Source organism: Carlito syrichta, unplaced genomic scaffold (assembly GCF_000164805.1).
Source record: "Carlito syrichta isolate Samal-C Ts95f unplaced genomic scaffold, Tarsius_syrichta-2.0.1 Scaffold309276, whole genome shotgun sequence".
Taxonomy (NCBI): Eukaryota; Metazoa; Chordata; class Mammalia; order Primates; family Tarsiidae; genus Carlito; species Carlito syrichta.
The window spans coordinates 2,943,642-2,959,257 of NW_007253372.1; the positions used below are offsets into that span (position 1 = coordinate 2,943,642).

At 37.3% G+C, this 15,616-nt stretch overlaps 1 protein-coding gene across 2 annotated transcripts in view; it reads right to left on the reverse strand.

Moving 5' to 3' along the window:
* The window catches only part of ATG5 (autophagy related 5), a 138,026-nt gene that overhangs the window by 76,189 nt on the left and 46,221 nt on the right, over window positions 1–15,616 (reverse strand). For both annotated transcript variants that reach the window (XM_008067062.2, XM_021717088.1), the window contains one exon: window positions 9,839–10,001. In XM_008067062.2, the coding sequence (XP_008065253.1) occupies window positions 9,839–10,001 (163 nt within the window). The remainder of the gene's footprint in view (window positions 1–9,838; window positions 10,002–15,616) is intronic.

The window sequence follows — 15,616 nt, forward strand, 5'->3', positions numbered from 1 at the left end:
TCCAGTCTGGGTGACAGAGTGAGACTCCAACTCAAAAAAAAATAAATAAATAAAAATAAATCCCAAATTTATTGACTTTCCTCCATGTATACCATCATCACCCTAAACACCACCATATTCTTACACATGGACAACTACTAGAACTATCCACTTCCATTCTTGATTCCATTTCTATTCTACATTCAGCAGTCAGAGTGTTTTTACGTCATACTCTGCATCTCATCACCCCCCCCGCTTAAAAGTCCTTCAATGGCCGGGTATGGTGGCTTATGCCTGTAATCCCAGCACTTTGAGAGGTGGAGGCAAGAGGATTGCCTGAGCCCAGGGCTTCAAGACCAACCTGGGCAACTCGGCAAGACCTAACCTTTATAATAAATCATAAAATTAGCCAGGCCTAGAGGTGCATGTCTGTGGTTCCAGCTACTTAGAATGCTGAGGTGAAAGGATCACCTGAGCCCAGAAGGTTGAGGCTGTGGTGGCTGTAAGCGTGCACTGCACTGCCATCCAGCCTGGGCGACAAAAAAAAAAAAAATCTTCCAATGGCTTAAAATCCAAATTATCATCTCAGGCCACCCTTCCTCCACAGTCACTAACATCCAGCCAGGACATGCTAGGCTTTCAATTTCTCAAAACATACCTGTTACAGACTGAATGTTTCTGTCCCCCTAAAATTCGTGCTGAAACCTGAACCCTAACATGATGGGATTAGGTGATGGGACCTTAGGTGATTAGCTCATAAGGAGTGGAGTCCTCATAAATGGGATTAGTGCCCTTATAAAAGAGACCCCAGAGAGATCTCTTACTCCTCTCTGCTGTGTGAGGCCATAGAGAGAAGAGGGCTGATGGCCATGAACCAGAATGTGGGTCCTCATCGGACACTGAGTTTGTAGATACCTTCATCTTAGACTCCCCAGCCTCCAGAACAGTGAAAAATGCCATGTTTACTGTTCAACCCACCCAGTCTAGGGTACTTTGTTACAGCAGTCCAAACACACAAAGATAGAAATCAAGTCCTCTTGTGCCTCATATTCTTAAAACACCTGGTCTCTGAAATGACGGACTCTCTCGCATCCTTAAAATTTCAGTTTAAATATCATCTCTTTCATAGAGTTCTTCCCTAATCGACTTCTTGTAAACTGGTCCAATCCTTACTGATCAATATTCTCAGCACCCATTTACTGCTTTCAAAATAATGTAAAGGGTAGGAGTGGGAGGCGAGGGGGGGGGGGGGGGGTGTAAAACCCAGCTTTGCATCGTGGCATTATTGCAGTCAATGAGGTTTAACCAAGGTGAAATTATTGCTGATTGAAAACAGTATTATCAGTCTGTAATCCTAACCCTGTAGGAAGAAAGACAGCCTAGATGAGTGGACTGCCTGAGCCCGCGGGTTTGAGATCATTCCGGGAAACTTGGCGAGACCTCGTCTCCACAATAAATCAAAAATTGGCCAGGCATGATAGTGTGCGCCTGCAGTTCTGGCTACTTGTAAGGCTGAGGCGGAAGGATCGCCAGAGCCCAGTAGGTCAACACTGGGGTGGCCGTGAGTGCTCCACTGCATACCAGCCAGGACAACAGAGTGAGACTCCAACTCAGAAAAAAAAAGAAAACAGCATAAAACCAACTAACTACCAAAAAAATGCTTTGCATCCCACAAGACTTAGGAAAAGAAACAGATATAAACAAGTGCCAATTTTGCCATACAGAATGTTTTAGAAAAACAAAGTGGTGTATGACACTATAAATTGACCTCAGCAAGAAGAAAAATATGACAAGCATACCAGAAGGGAAGGGACTCCTAGAAGAGAAACCTCTGTTAGCTACACTTTAAAAAGTTATGATCTCTGAAAGTGCCTAGAATATTCCCACCTCGATTCCTTCGCCCTTGCTGTTCCTTCAGTCTAGGAAGCTCCTCACCACAGGAAAATGCATGAACCTTAAAACTGCATCAGGTCTTCATTTAACATCATCCAATCAGTGAGGACTTCCCTGATCAGCCTATTTCGGATAGCAATACCCTTTCCCAACAGTCTTTCCTCGTCTTTCCCTTCTTTTTCTTCCATGGCGCTCATCGTCACAGGATGCACGATGCACTGTGTGTGTGTGTGTGTGTGTGTGTGTGTGTGTATGCTTATTATCTGCCTCCTCCACCAGAATTTAAGCTGCATACAGTAGGCATTTCTGCTTGTTCTGCTCACTGCCACATCTCCAGAACCTAACCATAAATCACACAGTCACATTCAGTAACTACTTGTTCAACTAATTAGCATTAAAATAACAGCCATAAAAACCATACCAAGTCACAGCAAGAGTATGTGAGAGAAAAGTGGCATGAAGACCCACATCGAGCATGAGATGAGACTTGTAGGAAGTAAGAAAGACAAAATGAGCTTTGTCATCTGTGTTTGGCAAAGAAAAAAGGGCACAGAGAACATTACTGGGTAAGATGGAAAATGCCAACTATTTGACTTCTGCTCTTCTGCTGAGCTTCCATCCTCGCCCACAACAAAATGATCTCCAAAGAGGGAGGGTGAAAACACACAACTAAAGTGAAAATGATTCTTCACGGGCTCCGAGGGAAGGGTAGGTACTCTGTTTCTGCAGATACCCTGCTTGACGTGAATGCAAGTCTTTGAATGAACAGGAATTACTTTGGAGGACACTAAAAGACCTTAAAGACAGAATTACAAAACCAATATCAATTATGTAAACCAATTGAAAATGGGGGAAGTGCCTGAAGTCAGGACAGACAAATATTCCAACTAGAAATATGAGTGGGCTTCATCAACTGGTAAGCTTGACTTCAGTGTCTAGCAATATTTTAGAATTATTTTTGAGCATTTAGAAAGTAAATAAATGGCTAGTAATTAGTAGAAATTGAAATAGATCAATATAACAAAGATTTCCTGACAATGTGTAAACTAGAGGAGAGAACATTTAAGCACACTCAATAGTTTCTCAAACATCTAGGAATCAATCTCAACAGCACGTAGTTATAACCCATCATATTCAACCAAATACTAAGTTTTGGAAATTTTACATCTCAAACACTTCTCAGATCTGCCCACTTCTCTCTACCCAAGGCCACCATTTGGTCTGATTAATGACTAGTTCACATCTGACCACTGGTTACAGATTCCTACTTGGTTTTTCAACCGCTATTCGCTCCTAATTACTAACCATACTGCAGCCAAAGGGACATCTTTTTTTAAAAAATATCTCATTCTGTTATAGTGATGCTTAGAATCTTTCACTGGTTTCCGACCATCCCATTCCACTCCACTGAATTAAGTTTATTATTGTTAAACTGGCCTGTAAGACCCTGAGCAGACAGTCTTTGCTAACTTCTGGTTTTACCTCCTTGCCAGTCTCAATCTTCTGCACCGCACTCCTGTCAGGATGGCCTTCTTTCAGCTCCCAGAAATTGGTAAGCTCTTGGCCTCTGAGCCCAGCTCCAATCACTCCCTCAGCCTGGAACACTCATCACAACCACCCTGCTCTCTATCCTTCCTCTGCAACTCCAGTTATAAATGTAACAGTTATTTAAAGGCTATCTGTTTAACATCTGCCTCCCCTGCTAGAATGTGCATACAAAGGAAAGGGATCCTGCCTGTCATATTCACCCAGTGTCCCTGGTGCCTAGCACAGTGGCTGCCACATGGTAGATTCTTATTATTGGCTAGCTAATCCATGCTACCACAGTCTGGGCATGACTCTCTTATAATGAGGCCTAAATTCATGGCCACAAAGGTTGAAGACAATGCATACTGTTTCCAAGACTCGGTTAATCACCAGATTATTAAATCTGTGAGAAATACTGTGGCAATGAAAGAAAGAACAAAAATTTCTAAAACCTCAAAGCAGAGGAGGGAAGAAAAAAACAATAAATGAAACAAAACCAACCATACACTGATAACTGCTGCGGCTGAGTGACTGGTAAAGACTCATTATACTATTTCCTATGCTCATATGTATACGATGTAATCCTAGAGTTCTAAAAACTAGTAAAAATCTGAATTTTGCTGAAGATTTTTAAAAAGGAAGCTTATCCAATATCAATCTTTCATGCAGACAAAAAGTTCAGAAAGAGGGCTTACGCCTCCTACTTGTAGTTCTATTAAGAAACCTCCTATAGCACCTTACAACTAGAACAGAACCTGACACTATGACAAAACCACAGAAATTGAAGCTTCAAGATACACTGATCACTGATAAATAGTGGCTTCATTAAGTCTAAAAACTCTTGTCTCTGTCTTCATAGTCTTCCTATCGACCAGAGTTATTTCTGGAAAGTTATCTATGATGTTCTCCCTAAGTCCTGTAGAAAAAGAAGGGGAAGAGGGGAGATGAAGGAAGGAAGATAACAATAATTATTCACCCAGGAAGTCTTTCTGGAATCAACTGAAAAAAATCTTAACAATTGAATTAAGGTATATCTGATCAGTGTTATACAGTCCTTGAACTTCAGTCTTGTGAGGTATTATCACCTTTGTATTTATAAGAAACTCCAGCTTAGAGAGAAAAGTGATCTGCCATGGCCATACAACTAGAAAAAGATCTATTAACAAATAAATAGATAAATAGGTCAAGTCCAGTGCTTCATCTCAGACCAACAGATGGGCAGTCCAATACTTATTCTACTGTATGCACAATTAATAAAAACGAGGCAATGCAGTTAAAAGGCATCAGGCAACACCCTCAGGTCCCCTCCCACTGTAGAAGCTTTTCTGTCCTCTCAATAAATCCCGCTTTCTCAAGAGCAACAAAATGTTACCTGTCTCTGCAAGCCTCCAAAGAGCTGGAACCACTACATTTATACAAACAAAAATACTGTCCAAATGTTGTGACTTGTTACAAAATTACTAAAATAAAAAAAAAAAAGCTAATCATTACTTCCTCTTAGAAACCAGTTTTAAGCTTAAAATGGCACATCACCAAATAATTAATTTATCTGAAAAATTAATTAGCTGAAAAAGCCTAACCACACTTTAGAAACAATGCACATTTCTGGCCGGGCTCGATGGCTCAGCCTGTAATTCCAGCACTTTGAGAGACCAAGGTGAGTGGATTGCCTGAGCCCATGGGTTTGAGAACAGCCCAGGGAACTGGTGAGACCTCATCTCTACAATAAATAAAAAATTAGCCAGGTGCGGTAGTACATGCTTGTAGTTCGGCTACTTGGAAGGCTGAGGCAGAACGATCGCCGAAGCCCAGCAGTTCAACGCTGAGGTGGCCATGAGTGTGCCACTGCACTCCAGCCTGGGCAATGGAGTGAGAATCCAACTCAAAAAAAAAAAAGAAACAATGTACATTTTAAACATATTTGGCAGTCAAAACTTATCTTTATTTCCAAGTCTAGGGAATATATTTAATGCTATCTCCCCTGCCCTTTTCTTTTAGAATTTAATATATACTAGAAAAACAAGGCTGAAATAACTAAGTGATACATTACATTAAAAATATTTTTTCTAGATTTCCTCAAATCTCTAGCTTATAAGAGAAACAGCTTGACATTCAATAGAAAATCACCTGCACTTGTAGTAACTGTCTCATAAATAAAAATGCTACTCTCTTTTCCTTTTTGTGGCCATCAACTCTGTTTTCACAGAGAGGTAAATATTTTTATATCTAAAATGAAAACCCATAAAAAACACTGAAAGCTGCAGAGTCTTAAATGAGTTTTCTTGGTTTCATATGCTTTTCTTATTTCTCTTTCACAGAGATCTGGGAAATTAAAATTAGCATTTGAAAGTATGCAAAAATTAATTCGTTGTTTTGCTGTTATGGTCTACAGGTGCAGTTTTAAATGAAATATATTTACCATAAATTATATCTCAATATTGACAAATTTACAATTATACTAATAAGAAGGTGAAATATCTTTGGCTTCACAAATTAATAAAAACTTGTTTTGAAGGAAAAAAATTCTTACACTTAAAATCCATTTCCATAGATAAATTCAAACAAGACACTTCTTCTAATGTCTACTAATAGTAAACTATTCAAGAAAAGCTGTTAATATTATTTCCTGGTAGTATTAGAATGGAAAAAATAGAGGAGTCAGGCAGTTAATATTTACTTTCTCTTTACTCTGCCTAAGAGTTTTTTGTGTGCTGGAAACATAAAAATGCAAGATATGCTCCAAGCAGGAGAACTTATTTGCTAGTTGAATGTATAAACCATCTAGCTAGACCACAGTGTGATGAAACACAAGAGCACAAACGCATATAAAGGATGAGGAGACAGCAGAAAGCATGAACGGTTCTGCTCCCTTGTCTGAAGGTTCCATGGATATGGGAGCCATGTTTGTTCCAACAATGCCGTATGATCACAGGCTCCCAGGAAACTGTCAGGTAGATGTTAGGTGTTTGATAATGTCTGCTGACTAATAAAACAATAAAGGATGGCAGGCTTCATAGAGAAGATGAAAATAAAGATGAACATTAAAACATGAATAGGAGTTAAATAGACAGAGAGACAGTCAGAAAGTAGAAGAACGGACAATCCCCACCTTTGACCAACCTACCTTCATGTAATTAACACTGCACATTTTACCCCAAAATATATTTTCTGCAAGCAACATTTACCCAGCTAAAAATTTCCTAAATGAATATTCTGATTTTCAACAAATAGAAAACAAAGTACCAAAAAATCCAGGATCCCCAGCACACCTCTCCTAAGATGAGTCGTGTAAGTTCAACCACAACCTTCACAAACAAAACCAAGCTTAATAGCTACAAAAAGAACTTAGAACCCCAAATAAAAATGGAATAAAGTATATTTTAATCAAACACAATTTTAAGTCAGACTTAATCAAACTCTATTTTAAAATTAATATAACAAAAATTAACTCAATAAAGAAAACTCGACAATAGTCGCATACTCAAGAAAGAATATGTGCCAAGGCCAAAAAAAAAAAAAGAAATTTATGCCTAAAAAACAGTAATGAAGGCAGTTATTAGACTAAGTCTGATACAATATGTTATACCCAGCTCCGAATGTGTGACATTTTGAGTCACACTTTAGGTCAAAGATAAGCACAAGCTGTAGGTTTGGTCAAGGGTTGACCAATATTTTCTAAAAGGGCCAGATAATATTTATGTTAGGCTTGTAGGCCAAACAGTCTCTGTCACAACTATTTAACTCTACTACTGAAGCATGAAAGTAGTCACAGACAACACATAAATAAGTGTGGTTGGGTTCCAGGAAATCTTTATTTACAAAAAACAGGTGGCTGGCCCATGGCCATATGTGCTAACCTTGTCCTAGAATCTCACAGTGACTTCTCAGTAATGCTTTTCATCAAGACAGCTTTACTCCCTTTCAAATGCTTTCATGTAAACTGTAATTGTGTTTCATTAAGGCCTCAACAGACACCTATAAGGCAACCTGACAGATATTCTCGTTTTATAGATTAGGAAACTGAAGCTCAAAGGGATTAAGTGACTTGATCTAAGGACTACTGGTAGCACTGAGACTAAAAGCCAGGCCTTTGTTCTTTCCATAAGTCTTAACCATCGTCCTCCATACCCAGTCCTCCAATGCCCCAGCTAAAACATTTCAAGCCTTTTTATAATCCTTTGCTGAATCCCCAAGTCCTTTTTAGCAGACTCACCCATTCACAATAGATTTCAAGAACATCTAATTAACCGTCCACTTAAATTATTAACTTCAGTTCTGAAATCAAATTATTCTCAAATTCTTTCTCTCTTTATGCGATCCCCATCTTCTTCCATTGATGCTCTTTTTATTCACAAGTCTCCTAAAATATCACCGAATCTCCATTTTACCAGTAAGAAAAAAGGCAGTACATCTTAAGGAATTGTAAGTTATTTTAATCATTCAATATGAATTTGTGAACTCAGTAATATAAATAAGGTAAAAGGCCTGGGGCTTGCCTTTGCAAAGCTTATAATCTACTTGAGAAATCCCAGATGTATAAATATAAAACTACGGAGTAAATTCCATGTAACCTAGGTCAAACCTAAGAAATAAGAAATGAGAAAATGTAATTTACAGTATACATTGTCATAAAATATGTGCCTTACTTATAACTGAGGCCACAATAATGCCCTGAATTTCAAATAATGAAAATTCAATAAATACTTAATAACTATAACCACCCCTTTGACATGGTAATAGCATACTCCAAAAGTTAAAACTTGATTACATTTTTTAAAAACTACAGGAGCTAGAGTTTTCTTCTATTTTACTCTAGTCATCACCATGAAAGAATTTATATCGGACTAACTCCCTGGCCAAAATCATCTATTAAAGAAAAAGCATAGCACATAGTACAAACCCTCATTTTGCACAATAGCGTGGGACTAGAAAAGTGACCATTCAAGCTGATATTGTCTAAAGTGATCTTAATAATTAATAGAGAAAATGTATGATTGTTCCATGATCTTGAAAAATTGTCAAAACATTAAAAACTCACTGTTGGCTATAAATGTTAACTGGAAAATAAAAAGTGAATAAAACTAGCATTTATTTAGTACACTGTAATTTAAAACATTAGCAACATTGAGAATATATGTGTTTTATTTCTTTGTTAAAAACTTAATAAGTATAGTTTGAAGAATGCTTGCTTTTTCAACATAAAATTTATGGAAAAGCATTTTTCCTATGTCTTGGTGAACTGAAGAATTTTTACATTTTCACCAACTTCCAACATTATTTGTGCTTTCAATGTCATAAATTATCTGAGAGTTCCTTCAATATGAAATTATTTTTATGGCATCACTTCCTCTGAGACATCTTCATCCTTTTTTGTCATAACTACTTTCCTATTTATGTTAATAAGTTCACCTTCATTAATTCCTCTGGCGGCACATCTAGTCTCCTGAAGGGCAGCCACGTTAACATTCGCAAAGTCAGCTATTTGTTCTATAACTCCACTACCTTATTTTCAAATTTCACCTCCAACTTTATCACTGTTCCTTTCTAGTATTTTCATCTTTCTAATATCCATTTTTATAAAATGTTACATGGTTTTATTGCTGGGGACAAGAAGACAGCTACAGGATTTGCTATCTATGGGTGAAATAAATAATAGATATATGGAGACCAATCAATGACAGACACTGAAAGAAACGACATAATTTAACAGTGATCTTAAGCACATCTGTTGTTATATGATTCCTGGACTAAAGAACTTGCAACAAAGTTTGTAATTATTTGCAGCTAAAATGCCACAGTAATTGAAATTTGAAACAAATAGTTGAGGAACTGGTGTTGCTTAACCATGGTAAATGAAATTCATGCATCCTGGAACTATGTAAAGCCAGAATTGTTTGAAGGCACTGGAGGGCAATCAATGCAAACAAGATTAAGAAGTATGATCTCCAAAACATGGGGAATACAGAGATAAGCCCCACATTCCCCTCAGCTTTTTCCTTGGGGTGTTTTCTAAACCACAGCAAGGAGAGAGTCGAGGCAGAAAGCAAGTCTACTGTCCTAAGGGAGCAGAGGCCGGAGTCCAATGCCTGCCCAAGCAGAGGTATACTGCACACACCCATGGTTCAGATGGAATCCCAGAAGGGTCATGTCTGAGGAGTAAGGATCACACCTTTGGAGTAACAGCACTTTCTTCAGAAGCTAAACACAAAGTTTATGTAACATATATCATATGTTAGGGGCTAAGCAACAGAGGGCAGAGGGACATTGGAAAGGAATAATGTAAGAGATGACTAGAAGTATCTTCTGTGCCAATTTGGGCATAGAGGCTGGAATTTAAACTCATACCACCCATTCCAATATGTATCAATTGCAGGGTTATGGCTGTGTTACATTCTATAAAGCAGTACTGTATTCTAAAATTAAACACTGCTATAGTTACCATTTTGCAATCCCATCCAGAGCTGCTTGTGATCTTTTTTCTGCATTTCATTGATTACTTGACTTTTATGCTTTAAAGCATCAGCTTCTTTCATACAAGACATAAAATGAGCTTCAATTGCATCTTTAGATGGACAGTGCAGAAGGTCCTTTTCTGGAAAACTCTACCAAAAGAAAAAAAATACACATATAAAACAAGTACACACATTATAAACTTAGCTTCTTAAAGGAGAACTGTATCCTGTAATTTTCTAATCATTCAATCTTATCATTGCAATACTGCCAACTACTTTAAAAATTAACTTAATCTTCAGCTATTTGGTACACTTTGTACTTTCCCCAAATATCCTTATATATTATGTGCTTATAAAATGAAAAGGGTATTAAGTTATAATAATTTTAAAAACAGTTTTTCAACTGACATTATCATATACTGGCAAACATGTGGAACAGAACTGCTGGGAGAAATATAAAATGGTACACCACTTTGGAAAACAGTTTGCTACATTTCTTAAATAGAGTAAACACACACCTACCAGTCATTCCACAACTAAGAAAGAAAAATTAAAGCTTATGTCATATGAAGACTTGTACACAAATGTTCACAACAGCTTTATTTGTAACAGCCCTAAACAGAAAACAATGTAAATATCAACAGGTCAATGAACATATAAGTTGTGGTATAAAAGTATTGAAGTGTACGCTTTGAATATGTAAAGCTTATTATAAGTCAATTAGACTTAATTAAAACTGCTAAAAACGTATCTTTTAAACTCAATAGTTAAATGGACATCCTATAACTTCACTGGATCCTTTAGGCAGCTAAGGCAAGGATAACTGGACAGGTAAGCAGTTATAGTAAGAGATGACTTACTGTACTTTTCACTGAAAAAAGAAAGATTACAATAATAGCTAAACACTTATTGAACACTTAGTATGTGATAAACACTGTACTAAGATTTCCTATATGATTACCTAATTTAATCCTCACAACAACCCTTCAGGTAAACATTATTATTAGTGCTGTCTTACAAGTTAAAAAGAAAAAATTAGAGCTTATGGATTGGCTAAAGCCCTGAGTGTCATACAGTTTGCAAGTTGGAGCTAGTAGTTAAGGCTAATCTCACTCAAGATTCCTGGCTCTTAACCACTGTGCAATGTCATGACCCCCCACAAGATCTACATGTTTAAGATTATTATTATATTCAATCATTACAAAGTTGTTATTCTATACATCCTATAATAAAAAGAGCTAAAACATTTATAGCAAAAAATAGCATTTAGTTACAGCCTACTCAGGTTCTTTGCTCATAAACAACATTCAATTATCCATGTCATGGAATTTTGACACACAGAATAAAAAGAAAGGCCAGGCTCGATGGCTCAGCCTGTAATCCTAGCACTTTGGGAGGCCGAGGCGAGTGGACTGCCTGAGCCTGCAGGTTCAAGATCGGCCTAGGCCACTTGGCAAGACCTTGTCTCTATACAGCAGATAATTTACACTTCCCTGATCACTAAAGATGTTGAGTGCCCTTTCATGTGCTTATTGGTAAATTCATATATATTCTCAGAACTGTGTCTGTCTGTTCAAGATGTTTGCATTTGTTCCAAGGCAACTGACATAACTAGGTAGCGCGTGCTTGTAGTTCTGACTACTTGGAAGACTAAGGCGGAAGGAACGCGGGAGCCCAGCAGGTCAACGCTGGAGTGGTCGTGAGTGTGCATGGCACAGAGTGAGACTCAAACTCAAAAAAAAAGAAAAAGAAAAAGAAAAAAAAACTCCTGAATGACTATGAAACACTAATGGGAAACAGTCATTAGAGATACTGTTCCTCACCTCTCTCAATACACTTTTTGTAATAGGTAAAATGTATTGAGATACTATTCACATCCAGTGTACCTACAATGCAAATATAATACAATGAAATGCAGATATTCTAAAAGTACAGTTAAATGAGTGTTGTCACTAATAACTGTCGAGGTAGAGAACATGACCGTCACCCTGCAGAAGTTCCTTTGTACCCTTTGCAGTCAGTTCCCTCATTTCCATCCCAAGCCATCACTGATATGATGATAACACCAGAGATTATTAATAGCTTTACCTGTAATAAAATATTATATAAATAAAATCATATAATATGTAGTATTGTATAATCTAGCATCTTCCATTTACCACAATGCTTTTGAGATGCATTCATGTTATTGCACATGCAATCAGTTCCCTTTTGCTGCTGAGTAGTATGCCATTGAATGAACATACCACAACCTGCTTGCCCAAAAACTTGTTAATAGACCTTGGGGCTGTTTCCAGATATTGCTATTGTTAATAACACTGCAATGAACATTGACATATAAGTCTTTCCGTAGACATATGTTTTCAACTTTCTTGGCTATGCAGCTGGGTGCAGAAATGCTGGTTCATAAAATCAGTAAGTGTACGTGTAATTTTATTTTAAAACTGCTAAAATGTTTCTCAAAGTGATGGTACAATTTTAAACTCCCACCAGCAATGCATGACAGTTCTGGTTACTTCTGTCCTCACTTAGTACAGTCAGTCTTTTTCATTTCAGTCATTCTAGTGAGTAGAAAGTAATATTTCATTGTGGTTTTGATTTACACTTCCCTGATGACTAAAGATGTTGAGTGCCCTTTCATGTGCTTATTGGTAAATTCATATATATTCTCAGAACTGTGTCTGTCTGTTCAAGATGTTTGCATTTGTTCCAAGGCAACTGACATATTAGGGAACAAGTTGAGCATATAGTGAATTTCATGTTTACGTGCATAAATACAGTCCGCAAGAAATACTAGGTGAACACAGAAAACTGCACCCAGCTAAACCAATCTGCATAGGAAAACATAAAACACATACATGCACACACCCAGAAATGAACCAGCTACTTCAACCTGTGTTATGAGTACACTCATCCACAAAAGCTGTTACAATTTTCTGGCTGATTTCAGATAATCCTCCTTCCATCACTTCACAACTGACAAAAGCTGCAACTTTTCCAACGTTCATTTTCACAAGCAAAAACTTCCAGTCAAGAAATGCCATATTTATTGTAGTATTTACACATTTAATTACTTTACCTGAGTGCAAACCTGTGCTATGGATTTTATTAGGTTCCTGTTTTTTATTTGTCACAGCAAGTTTTTGGATGTTGTACTCCAACAACCCCTGTCCCCATGTAAACCTTTTCCCCATAAATTGTGCGGTTTTTATTGCACAATTTTTAATAGCACAGTGATTTTAAGAACACATCTGTTGTATTACAAAAGAACTGCCATTAGAAGCAGTTTGGGCAGACATCCTGGCCTTGTTCCTGATCTTGGGGTAAAACATTCAGCAAACCGCCACTCAGCAAGACTTCAGTTCCAGCCTCCTCACGTGCACCCTTTGTCAAACTGAGAAAAGTCTCTTCTATTCCAAAGCCTGCTACGAGTTTTGATGGTGAATGGATATTAAACTCTACCAATTGTTTTTCTGTATCTAGAGTTTATCATATGAATTTTTTCTACTTTATTCGGTCAATGTAGTGACTTACAGTGATATTTGAATGCTGGATCAATCTTACTCCTGGGATAAAATCAACTCAGTCCGAGTGTGTGCTACCCTTTTTATACGTTGCTAGATTCAATTTGCTAGTATTTTGTTAAAGGCATTTGCATCCTTGTTCATGAAAGCCACTGGCTTGCAATTTTCTTTTACTGTCATTAACAGGTTTTAGCATCAGAATTATTCCGGCTTCAAAAACAAGTTGAGAAATGTTTGTTCCCCTCCCTCTTTTTCTGGAAAAAGTTTGTTAAGATTGACATTAGTTATTCCTTAAATATTTTACAGACGTCATCTGTAAAAGGAGCTTTACTTCGTGAGATTTCTAAAATTACAAATCCAATTTCTTTATAGATTAAGGGGCTATTCGTTTTAGTTATTTCTTCTCATGTCAGTTTGGTATATGGTGTTTTTATTAAATTTGTCCATCTGTCAAATTTACTACCATAAAATTACTCATATATGTAAATAATACAACCTGCAGTCGTTTGCATCTTCCTTCTTTCATGTAACACGATATTTTCAAGGTTACAGTATATGTCAGTAATTCATCCCTTTTCATGAACAAATTAACTTCATGTATGGATATATATAGTGTTGAATCATTCATCAGTTGACAGGCATCTGGGCTGTTTCCATTTTTTGCCCATTATGAATAATGCCACCGTAAACATTTATGCATAAGTTTTTGTATAGACACTCAATCCCCTTGGAAATATTACTAGAAGAATTACTGTGTAAAACAGTTCATCTAAGCAGAATCACTTGAGGACATACCAGACTGGCTTCCAAAGAGGCTATACCACTTTACGTTCTCATCAGCAGCATATGATGCTTCTGATCAGTCTATACCTTCTCCAATATGTGTTACTGTCCATTTTTTTTTTTTTTTTTGAGTTGGAGTGTCACTCTGTTGCCCAGGCTGGAGTGCAGTGGCACACTCACACCACTGCAGCTTGACTGGCTGCGCTTAGACGCATTTTTTTTTATTACAATCAATCTTTTTTTTGGAGTCTCACTCTGTTGCCCAGGCTGGAGTGCAGTGGCACACACACACCACTGCAGCCTGACTGGCTGCACTTAGACGCATCTTTTTGTATTACAATCAATCTCTTTTTTGCAATTCCTTAATGATTGATTACACTGAGCATCTTTTCATGTACTGACTGGCCATTTATTTATCTTCTTTGGAGAAATGTCTGATCAAATCCTTTGACCAATTTTTAATTGGGTTATTTGTCTTTTTATTATCGAGTTCCTTCCATAATCTGCATAGTAGACCCTAATCAGATAGCAGATGATTTCAAATACTTCCTCCTATTCTGCAGCTACCCCACCATCTTGATTATTGTAGCTTAAAATTGAGGAGCCTAACCATTATTTCTTAAAACACACACACACACACACACACACACACACACACACACACACACACACACATATTTATATAAACTTCTTGAGTTGAATGTCTCACTCTGTCACCCAGGCTAGAGTGCAATGGCATGATCATAGTTCACTGCTGCCTTGACCTGCTAGGCTCAGGCAATCCTTCCACCTCAGCCACCCGAGTAGCTGGGATATGGGATTGTGCTACCATGCCTGGCTAATCTGGTTTTGGTTTCTTTTTTATTTATTTTTTGTACAGAAAAGGTCTTGGTATGTTGTCCAGGCTTGTCCTGAACTCCTGGGCTCAAGAAATCCTCCCACCTTGGCCTCCTAAAGGCTGGGATTACAAAGTGCGAACCACTGTGTCCGGCCAAAAATATTTCTTCTTACCCATTCTCTCTCTCCTCTCCTTAAACTCCAATTACATGTATTTAGACTGTCTGATATTATTCCAAAGGCTCCGTTTTTTCTTTTTCAATTTCCATCTCTTTGTTCTCTCCATACTGGATAATTTCCATGGATCCATCTTCAAGTTCAAAGAACCTTTCTTCTGCCATCTGCAGTTTGCTGTTAAGCCCATGTAGTAAATTTTTCATTTCAAATATTGTTTTATGCAGTTCTATACTTTTCTTTTTTCTTTTAAGTCACTGAATTTAAAATAGTTCATTTTAATTCATTTTTTGCTAATACCAAGTAGTAGGTTATCTTAGGTCAGATGTCAGTTTCTATTGAGAATAAATTTCTTTTTTACTTGATATAGTCCACATCTTTCTGCTTATCTGCAGGCAATTTTTGATTGTATGGTCAACACTGTGAATATGTTGTAAGGATTCTAGG